We start from the raw sequence: 10,979 nt of genomic DNA, 5'->3' as shown, positions 1-10,979 counted from the left end.
TTTTCTTTGCACAGTTTGAAGATGCAAGCATAAAAAGTGGGCCCAGTAAAGAGAAAGTGGATATATCTTATCATCTTATTTAAAAAATTCGTTCTACCAGTGTGGGGAGTGTATTCCAAATCCTCCACTCCTCTGGTAAAATTAGAGGGTCGTGCTCCTGTGGAGAGACTAAATAACCTAATGTTAATTTTCAAAAAAATGTTGCAGTCTCTCGTCTTGATGACCATTCTCTACAAGTTTATTATCCATCTGCTCCTTGGGTATTACCTGGACAAATCCTGGTTCTTCCTGGACATGACCCTGGCCCTCGGAGAAGTGTTCTTCCTAGCGGACATAATAGTTCACTTGCTGCATACCTTCTGGCCCATAGTTCGACTGCAAATAAGAACTCTCAGAAGAAATTATCTCTTCCTAGCTTATGATATTATCAGCCTGGTGCCATTAACTATGATTTGTAAGTATACTTTTAATTGGAACTTAGTTTTGTCTATTTTGGTTTTAGCGGAATCAATAGTTGTTCCTGACTGTTTTTTAATATAAAACAAGAGTTAATTATTTTATTTGATGGTCATTCTTCTTAATTTCAGTTAGCAACCGAGCAGATAGCCGGGATATCGTATTGGTTGGCCGATGGTTAGGAATTGGCCGCATCTATAGACTGTTCACGTTTTTCCGGAGCGTTAATGAATCTGTGTGTATACCTATATCTACTAGTATTCTTAAAAATAGTTTTGTTTTTTGTATTGTAACAAATGACGTAACCTTTTATGTTCTTGACTTCATCAAAAGGGAATGTGCCTCCCTGAATGTGACCAACCTTTACTCTCGTTAGGCGGGAATAACTCAATGGTTTGTGAGTCACGTTAAAGTGTACATATGAAAATAGATGAAACTAGACCTATTTTTTATCGACAAAAAAGAGGTCAACACATTTTTGAGTTTTTTTTTTAATTTTTTATAGAATTTTTTTTTCTTCTAATTACTTATTGTAAAGAAAACGTAATAACTTTTAAACTAAGCGGTATATCCTGATAGAATAAAAACAGTAATAATGCTAAATAACAGGCAATACTAAAAAAATACATAAAATACACGAAAAAGGCCAACAAATAATAAAAAAAGATACTTTTTGAAAATAAATCTGCTTTGAAATTCGTGTTTTTTTGGTTATTTGATAAATTTCTCCAAAAAATGCCCCTATAACCGGTGGTTTTTATTACTTTGTATTATTCTCTATCGTATTACCTTTGTAAAACCAAAAATCGCATGTCTCCATCCCTATCACAACGTTTGCAATGATCGTTTGAACTAAGCCTCTCCGGGCGCGCCATTCAACGCTTCGATAACAACGAAACTGAAAATGGCTCTAGATTTGTAATTTTGATAAAGACAAGTTAGATTTCAAATAAAAACAAAAGATTTCGAAGTGAAATAAGCATTTTAGTTAAAATTAAAATTGTCTCTACCTGAAGCGGAGAATAATGTTGTGGCAGGCCTTTGTTCAAACGATCATAGCAAATGTTGTGATAAGGATAGAGACATGCAATTTTATTTTTGGTTAAACAAAGATAATACGATAGAGAATAATAAAACGTAATAAAAACCTTTTGTTATAGGGGCATTTTTTGGAGAAATTTATCAAATAACAAAAAAAATAGAAATTTATAAGCAGATTTTTTTCAAAAAGTATCATTTTTTATTATTTGTTGGCATTTTTTGTGTATTTTATGTATTTTTTAGTATCGCCTGTTATTTAATATTATTACTGTTTTTATTTTATCAGGATATACCGCTTAGTTTAAAAGTTATTACGTTTCCTTTACAATAAGTAAATGGAAGAAAAAAAATTCTATAAAAAATTTAAAAAAAATCTCAAAAATTTTTTGATCTCTTTTTTGTCGATAAAAATAGGTCCAGTTTCATCTATTTTCATATGTACACTTTAACGTGACTCACACTGTATTATAATATAGTCATTAATGTTATTGTAATGACTATTTTGAATGAATGACTCCGGGAGTTCTGTTATAAATGCTAGAGAACTTTAAATGGTGCTTGTCTCTGGCGGGATTCAAATTTGAAACCGTTAAAAGCTTTTTACTGTTGCTACTTAGTCTGCAGCAGCATGATGACATAAAGATTAGAAGATCTGGTAGATACTCAGATGACTTGCATGGATGCAGTTTCTTTTAACAGTCGCATTTCAATATAACCTCCAATATAACAATAGCATAATCTGAATCTAATATTCCAGATCCACAAATCTCGCAAGGCATTCTACATAACCGAGCACGTAGTTTTTGGTATGCTAATTCTTCACGCCAGTACTTGTCTTTGGTACGCCTTGCATCGCTTGCCGACCGTAAGCAAGAAATGGTACAACCTGGGATACCCACCGCACGTCAACTCGTGGAAACTGAAGTTTGACAAGTAAGGGTCATAATAGAAGTCCTCGATTAAGTATTAACAACTTTCAAAAATTTATTGAACAGCAGTTTTGATTAATTGAGGCATCGAAATAACAAATAATTGATGAAATCGTACATCACGTAAAATGTTCAGTATTTTCAGGATGTCTGTATTGTCTGTGTACCACATTAATAATAATAATAATAATGACCCTGACCACCGGTAGCTTGGGCCCTGCTCCGCTACCAGCGGATTAACTATTTTTAAGTTTTTTTTTATAATGTATTTTTAGTTTTTTTTATAATTTACATTGTAAAAAAAATATTAAAAATAAGAAATAAAATGAATAATAATAATAATAAATTCTTTATTGACATAAAGTGTTACACTAAAACATACAACACAGTAATTAATGTAGATTACGACAATCCAGATAGGTACACAAAACAGTATGTTGAGTGAATCCTGGCACCCAAGCTAAGATTTAACTTGTGTTATGGGTACCAAGGCTCTCTCTAATATGAAGGTGAAGCAGTAATATTACAAGCAGTAATATTATACTGAATGCTTTTGAAAATGTATTTAAAATATGTCGTTGGTGGTTAGCCACAAGCCATAAATTCTCTAATTAAAATAAATAATACCATACGAGTATAATAAAGAATAGGAGGTAAAACGTTTCATTTACAAAAAAATATTACCTAGTTCATTTTTATTCAACTTGTAAAACAAATGAATTACGATCATCGATATTTGCCGTATTGTGAAGCTGTAGCAATAGGTCCTTCAGCATTCGTGGAAAGACAATTGAAAATCAATTGATCAATTCTTTTGTTTTCCAGCTACATATCCTGCTGGTATTATTGTGCTTGCCGGTTCTGCAATGTTATATTTGGCGATGTTTTTCCTTTGGTATGTGATTTCAGTTAACAATCGTAGTTTGATTTTGAACTTTGTGAGAACAAAAGACAAACCAACAGATTAAACGTCTAACGTAGGTCTTGGATCCTTTGAAAATATTATTCTCTTTTTCTCTTTACAGCGAGTCTTGGAAAAGTGGTTGACGTCATTGCTGATGTTAATAGGCTATGTGTTCTTCCGTTACCAGTTCGTCGGACTCCTCACGTGGGAGTTGGTTCTCGAGAACGCGCGACGAGCTATGTTTATTGATCGGGTAAGTTAATCGATATTAAAAATCATATATAATATATGCTTTTGGAAATTGAGAAGACAGATTTTATTATTACAACTAGGTATAAGTATCTATATGAAACAAATCTAAAATACATTAAATAAGATTAGTCCTCTTAAATCGGTCAACAGCTAGTCCATAAAGGGGGTAGTTAGGCATAATAAAATATGGATTAAAATAATATTCGACTATGTTTTTATAGTGTTAGATGACAGACTTTGTGAGTCCTTGATTAATCTAAGCACCTTTACTGTAAAAAAATCTATCACATTACTGAGCTAATATAAACATAGTCTTAAAAGTAGTTCCGCGAACGTTAGGAGTATAATACCTAGTAAATTCTCTTAAAGAACAAAGGATGCTTCCATTTAAGTGAGTGGGAACGGCACAGTGACTGCGTAGAAGCTGCAGTAAGTAAGTTTTGGAAATAAATGTTTTCTTTGAAGCATCGTTATAGGTAACTGAAGTGAGTGCAGGGAAAGTGTTTAACGTCAGAATTTCAGGAATATAAATGAAATTAGTCAATTTTAGGTATTTCTTTCTCAGAGCACCTTCAAAGACCCACGAGAGTTCACGAGACGGCTTGCATGAACGTTGAATGACACGATGTTATCTTTTCGTGTAATCTATCTATCTATATAAATAAAAATGAATTGCTGTTCGTTAGTCTGATTAAAACTCGAGAACGGCTGGGCCGATTGAGCTGATTTTGGTTTTAAAATGTTTGTCGTAGTCCAGGGTAGGTTTAAACGGTGAGCAAATAAGGAAAAATTGCGATGGCTTATTTATTGCCTTTAAGGCGGAACAGAGTTCGCCGGGTCAGCTAGTTACTTATTAATACTTATTATAATATGTTAGTAAATAAATCTATATCTATAAAAGCGAAAGGTCACTGATTGACTGACTCACTCATCACGAAATTTCAGAAACTACAAGTGCTAGGAGTCTCTAATTTTGCATGAGGGTTCCTTTTAGAACGTAGGTGGTCACTAAGAATTTTACGAAACTCCACACCTAAGGGGGTAAAACGGGATCCACGCGTACGAAGTCGCAGGCGGCCGCTAGTGTTTAATATGGCTGTCTGATTGAGCAAGCATCTGTGACGTGCATCCTTGAGGTCTCTGTGATCATTTTGACCCCCTATTTTGTACCATTACTTTCAGTACCACCACATGGTAAGTTACTTGAAGTTCCGTGGCGCCCCCTCCTGGCTGATGGAGCAAGCGGCCAAATACAAGCAGCAGGTGTGGCAGATGAAGGATGGCATCCTATCCTCGAGCCAGCTGCAGAAGCTACCGCTGCCTTTACAAATGGAGCTGATATTTGATGTTAATGTGGGACACTTCCACAACTCTTTGCTGTTTAGAGATACAGGTTTGGAAAATACAGCTTTTGTTGATGGGTCAACGGGGCGATATGATTTATTGGCGGAGGCCTATGTTCAGCAGTGGACATCCTGTGGCAGAAATGATGATGATGAAGAAAACAGTAACAGTTAACAGTGTGTGTAGGTTAAAATAATGAGATACGTGATATATTAGTGTGGTTATGATGTATTTACTCGTACTTTCATAGTAGAGAGCAGTCGAGACAAAATATCCAGTAGTGCAGTAAGTCACGTGACGTAGTACCGCTGCATCATCGATATTATAATGCAACATAGCAGTCGCTCTTTCCCGGGTGTGCGATTGCCCTACTTTATTAGAAGCACTTGCTTTTACAGCTCCACTCTTTTCCATTACCAGGGTCGACATCAGTTGCGGGCAAAGTAGGACAATTGCCCTGAGTGCCAAATTATCGGAGACACCTCAGTCTAAAGCTCTTTCTAATGCGACTCTACATCGTAAATTAGCTAAAATAAAAAATGATTTTACCTGATGTTTATCTCTAAACAGCTACTTTATTTATTTTTAAACGTCTTTCCCACTAGCTGATGCTTTTTTTAATAGATGAAGCCTTCATGCGTCAAATCTCCTTACTGATGAAGCATGAGCTGTACCTCGCTGGCCAGCACATTTGGAGCCAAGGAGTGGTGAAGAACGGCATGATCTGCATCAAGAGAGGCGTCGTGGAGATGCTGTCTGATGAAGATGATGAGAGCCCGATGATAGCTTTCAAGGAAGGAACAGTAAGTAGTTTGAAAAAACGGTAGGATTTAGTTATTTATGATTTTTGGTAATATCAAAGAAATCCAAATAAAAATCGAGTATTTTTGCTATGAATAAACTCATGGGCAAGATTCACATGGTTCTTTTATCATGTTGAATCCAAGTGTTGAATCTCTAAAGATTTAAATTTAAGACCTTTCAGATCCATAATTTTCTTCTTCTATTTCTGTAAACGCATGCTTTATGTTTAGATCATATCAATTGCTGGAAATCGCTCTACTTGTTTATATTTTAAGACTCAGAATCAAAGGCATTGCATGTAAAGCGATTCAAAAGACTTCAGGCTTAATTTGTAAATGTCCAAGTTGATTTCAGAAAATAAGCGCTCCATATAAAAGCTCTCCAACAAATCAAGATTAAGATGAAACTTTTTTCCAGGTATTAGGGGAGCTGAGTTTATTTTATTCAATCCCAGCCAAAGTCACCGTCAAGGCGGCTACTTACGTGGAACTTCAGGCAAGTTTATTAGGTGTATTAAATTCCGATATTAGAGTAATATTTGTCATAAGAGTATTAGTTTATGTGACACTTAAGGCAACGGAAGTTCATAATTATTGAAATGATACTCGTACTTTTGGAGGGAATGATGTTATATTATTTTTACGTTATAAGATAGCTGTCCTATCTTATTATTTAAAAGTAAAATATAAGTAGGTACTACTGTGTAATAAAAAAAAGAGATTTGCACCCGCAGTTTGACTGCAGTATCAATAAATGTTTTAAACTTATTTATGTAACTTTAAAAACATAATTAGAGAGAAAAGTTTGAGCTGCACGGTATTATAACACAAAATGTGAATGTAGAGTACGTACGTCTACTCTGAAATATCATCAATAGTGCAACAGCTAAATGGCTGTAACAGCTGTTATCTGGAACAGGTATTACGGCGCACGGATTTCATGCGAGTGATATCCGAGCATCCCTCCATGCTGCAGCACATTCGGGACAAAATAGGGACCAGGCTGCGGTCGACCAGGGAGAGACAGGTTATTTAAAGCACTAGTTTCATATTTAGATTACTGCACCTTAGAATATTCGCTTGGAAATCGAAGCTATTTGTCAAGAAATCTGCTTGGATTTTTCTGATGTTGTGAAGAAAACCTCCACTATAGTGATCAGCCAGGCTAGGATGCGCGCCGTTACAAGATCTTATCGATGATTTCAGGCGACAAATGTATGGGCTTATCGTGTAAAATCGATAAAGTGCCGCGAATAAATAATAATCTTTGAATCTTTGACAAAGTTTATCGTGATGCGCATCCTAGGCCTACCTGACGTTAAGTCTTTGAATAAAACCATTGTCTACGCCATACAACGACATACCACGCCTTGCTATGCCATGCCATGTCATCCATACCATGCCATGCCACAATCATAATTATCAGCTGTAATATCAGGTTTGTCTATTAATTCAAATAAGTACCTATTAATAAATTATAACATTATCTAGGACATAGCAATAGAATGAAACTTTGCTTATTTGATGAATGTCGCTCTAAATGTTTCAAAGAGCCATTGTTCATTTCAGGAAGCGATAACTCAATACGACAAAGGCGATTCCAGACTAATTCGAACTCGTTACCGACCTATGAAAGTGCTCAAAGACAATTTATCCGGCGTAGAGGAGGACGACCCAACATTCGTGGACGATTCTCACATGTATTACAAAGGTGATAGAGTGTGAATTTGTATAAATTATTGCTTTAATAGTGGACGAACTATTTTACTCTTTTACTAGTGTTGAGAAATCGATAATAATGTGTAAGGAGGGTAATTTCTAGAGCAACTGGACCTAATTTCTTTGTAACTTTTTTTCCGGAATATTCTCGGAACTGAATGCCAATTCAAAAGGTTGACACAATTACAGCAAAGGAACAAAAAAGGTAACACTTACCTACGCGCTATAGTAGAATTGGGTATATTGGTAGGTATTTCGTACTTTGTGCAAAATCTTTGGCCTACATTCTGAGACTCTGAGTGACGTTTAGGAGCCATACACTTCATTTACAGGCTTAGCAGCTCAATTAAGAAGGATCATAAAATGCGCGTTAACGTCGCCTGAAAAAATGTTGTGTGCAACAGGGCCTTAACACATTCAAAGTCCACAAAATATGACACACTCTAGTAAAACAATAGGGCGTGTAAAATACAGGGTGAGCTAAAGTGTCAAATAACTTGTTGCAGACGTCAACAATGTTCGGCAGGCGAGGTTTACGCCAGAGTACTTGGAATTGTATCAGATATCGACCAACGTGACGACTATAGATGCCCCGCGGGTCTGTCTGAGGGCCAGTTTCCCTTGGATACTGGAGCCGAACACTGATTTCGTATGTTTAATATGTATTTTAGATACAATATGACAAGTAATACTTGCTTCTTCGTTACATAATTTGGAAATGATATAAGGTAACTGTACTGAGGTGCAGCACTAGGTGGACAGACGATCTGGTGAAAGTCGCGGGAAGTATCTGGATGCGGGCAGTGCAGGAAATCTTTAGGGGAGGCCTTTGTCCAGCAGTAGACATCACTTGGCTGAAACGAAGAACGAACTGTACTGAGAGACTGAAACGTATTGGGCTGTCGCTGTGAAAGGTCCCAACATTATATTATTTTGCAATTGGGTACACAATAGGGACGCGTCATTTTGTATTTTGGAAGAAAATAAATTAAAAAAAAAGTCCGATGGCTGGATGTTTCTGTTATTTACTACTTCACGTAGGAGGCAAACTACTGGAGCGGAGGATTGGCGTTATGATGAGGTCTTGCAATGTAATTATCACATAATTGCATATAAGTGAGTTTTATTGAAATCTAGGCAGATGAAGTCACGGGCAAAAGCTTGTTTGTCGATTCCATTATCTAAGTCGTCCACACATCGATAATAGCTATAGGGCTTAGCAGATTGACTCGACCTTGATACGCCTCTTCTACTTCGTTAATTCGGGCCCATCCTCCAGATATTTAGCGGGGAACTATTAGGGAAGATCCCTCACCGTCCATTAATTGACTGTAAGCTACAAAGGCGGAGTGTATACGACTGTATAATATACAATTTAAGAAAGTAACTCTGTAGTAAAACATCTGATTTGTCTCATATTTGAGGAATCTAATTATGAATAGTCTTATTTTAAAAGGATGCATGCCAATGATTTCAAGTTCACCCTGTATATTTTTTTCTTCAACAGCTGGACCGATTTGATGAATTTTGAAACCCGAGTTCTATTACACGCTTGAAAGTGTAGGTGGGCGCTTTATGCTTTATTTTTCAGTTTTGATGCTTAAATTTTTTGATAGCTTAAAAATATTTTTTGAACTGGTGCGGTCTGATGTTTTTATTTATTGGAGTTTTTTCTGTAGATAACGTGTAAAGTTTTGTTATTCTGAAGTGTTACGAAGAAAAGCAAAAGGAAGTTTATTTTGCGTGTTTAGGTTTTCAGTAGATATTTCTATTTTATAGAACAAACACACTTGCAAAAGCCCAGCTTAAAGCTAAGTAGAGTGCCATTATTTTATTTTACTTCTCCAGAACGGAACGTAAGTCTTGTTTTTCTCGAACTAAAGCCATCAATCCTTCAAAGTGTTAAGGGATTTCTAGCGAACGGGGAAACAGTATTTAGTGTCCTTTAGTTTAATCCGTATTAGCTAACTACTTTAATAGACGAGGAAGTTCTTGTAGCTACAGTTACTTTGTTGAATTTTCTATGAATTAGGGGGTAATAGCCTAGGATGCCGATGTAGTTACATTTACACGATTAGTTACTACGATTAGTTCACGAGTTAGTAGGCGAGTAGGCCCACAGTTCACGTCTTGTCTGGATTGGCTGAATGAAAAAAGCAGGGGATCTTGAGTAAGTCCCTCAAGCAAAAAAGTTATAAAGATCGGTATTCATTTATGTATGTATGTAAATTGTCTGCTTTGTTCCCGTATTGAAATGCGTTCTGGCTTAAACATTAAGGTTAGTAGGTAGTAGTAAGAGGGCATAAGGCTTCTGAAATTATTTTCCCGCAGGTCAGAAAATACAATTTTCAGATGTTCCTATCTTTTTGCAATCAGAGTCTCTTAATCATTTTCTCATCCATAGGACGTCCACTCCTGAACATAGGTGACATAGGCCTCCCCAATGCACTCAGAGTCTAATCCTTTTAAATCTTTCGAATTCTCGAATAGCCATTGACCCGAGTGTCCTGCAACAAGTAATAAATATAATTTAGCAGCCATATTATGTAAATTGGCGTAATCATTCATTGTAGCTCTGCAATTAATTATGGCGTCCAATCAATTTTCTATTAAAGTGCAACAGAGCGTCATTAAATTACATATTTCATGCGCAAATTGATTTTGGATTTCACTCGTAATCTTGTTTTAAGTGCGTGTCTTTTTGTATGAATTGAATTAAGAAATTAATTAACTAGTTGGCATTACAAAATATTATTGTAATATTGAAATTAATTAATATTTTTTTATTAAAGCTGTATTGTATGAAAGGAATTTACAGAATTTTCCCGATATAAAGACACAGTGGGCGTCCTTTATGAAATAATATTTTGAAAGTCGTCCTAAAACTTTGTTCGGCTTAGTCCAAAATAATAATAAAAGTTGCATACCTCAGTTCAATTTTTCATCAAATCTATCCAGATGCCGGACCCGTATTTTGGTAAAAACTATTTCTATACGCCTACCAATCGTTCCGGCAGCAGAATATTTACAATCCGAGTGCTATGTTTGCCCATCACTTTGCAGGCCCGCATGCTCAATACGGGGCATTTTACGAAAGTTCGGATGAAGGCGCTTAAAGCTTAAAACTTTGCTTTACAACGTTCGTAACTACTTATTAAATATCTTTTCTTTAAGCTTTATGTCAAAAACAACTAAAAATTTTACAAATTTGAATATTTTTGACCTCTCTTTTCTCCTCAGACTCACATGTTCGACATGGGCCACTTCGCAATGGTCCTGTACCTATGTGTGATGTCCCCACATTACGCTATACAAACCGAGCAGACCGATTTGGAGTTAATTTTCACAACCATTGTTACCGCCGGGCTCTTACTCAACATTTACATACAACTAACTACGGCCATTGTGGAAAAGGTAATGTCTGTAAATTATAATAATGTGAATTAGTTATAACGCACTTCTCGTAAATGTAGAGGCGAAATACGGACCTATTTCAGCTCATTTATTATTTGCGTTAACCACTTTCTTTGT

At 35.9% G+C, this 10,979-nt stretch overlaps 1 protein-coding gene across 1 annotated transcript in view; it reads left to right on the top strand.

Annotated features, from left to right (window-relative positions):
- The first annotated feature begins 216 nt into the window (after positions 1–216).
- The window catches only part of LOC135074947 (uncharacterized), a 50,807-nt gene continuing 40,044 nt past the window's right edge, over positions 217–10,979 (top strand). Inside the window, exons 1-8 of the mRNA XM_063969311.1 lie at positions 217–454; positions 588–691; positions 2,255–2,430; positions 3,252–3,321; positions 3,452–3,583; positions 7,299–7,440; positions 7,955–8,097; positions 10,689–10,862. Of these exons, the coding sequence (XP_063825381.1) occupies positions 220–454; positions 588–691; positions 2,255–2,430; positions 3,252–3,321; positions 3,452–3,583; positions 7,299–7,440; positions 7,955–8,097; positions 10,689–10,862 (1,176 nt within the window). The 5' untranslated portion in view covers positions 217–219. The remainder of the gene's footprint in view (positions 455–587; positions 692–2,254; positions 2,431–3,251; positions 3,322–3,451; positions 3,584–7,298; positions 7,441–7,954; positions 8,098–10,688; positions 10,863–10,979) is intronic.

The sequence above is a fragment of the Ostrinia nubilalis genome, chromosome 9, assembly GCF_963855985.1.
Source record: "Ostrinia nubilalis chromosome 9, ilOstNubi1.1, whole genome shotgun sequence".
NCBI classification, from domain to species: Eukaryota; Metazoa; Arthropoda; class Insecta; order Lepidoptera; family Crambidae; genus Ostrinia; species Ostrinia nubilalis.
The sequence above is the reverse complement of the archived record's forward strand: the minus strand, read 5'-3'. Positions and strand labels throughout refer to the sequence as shown.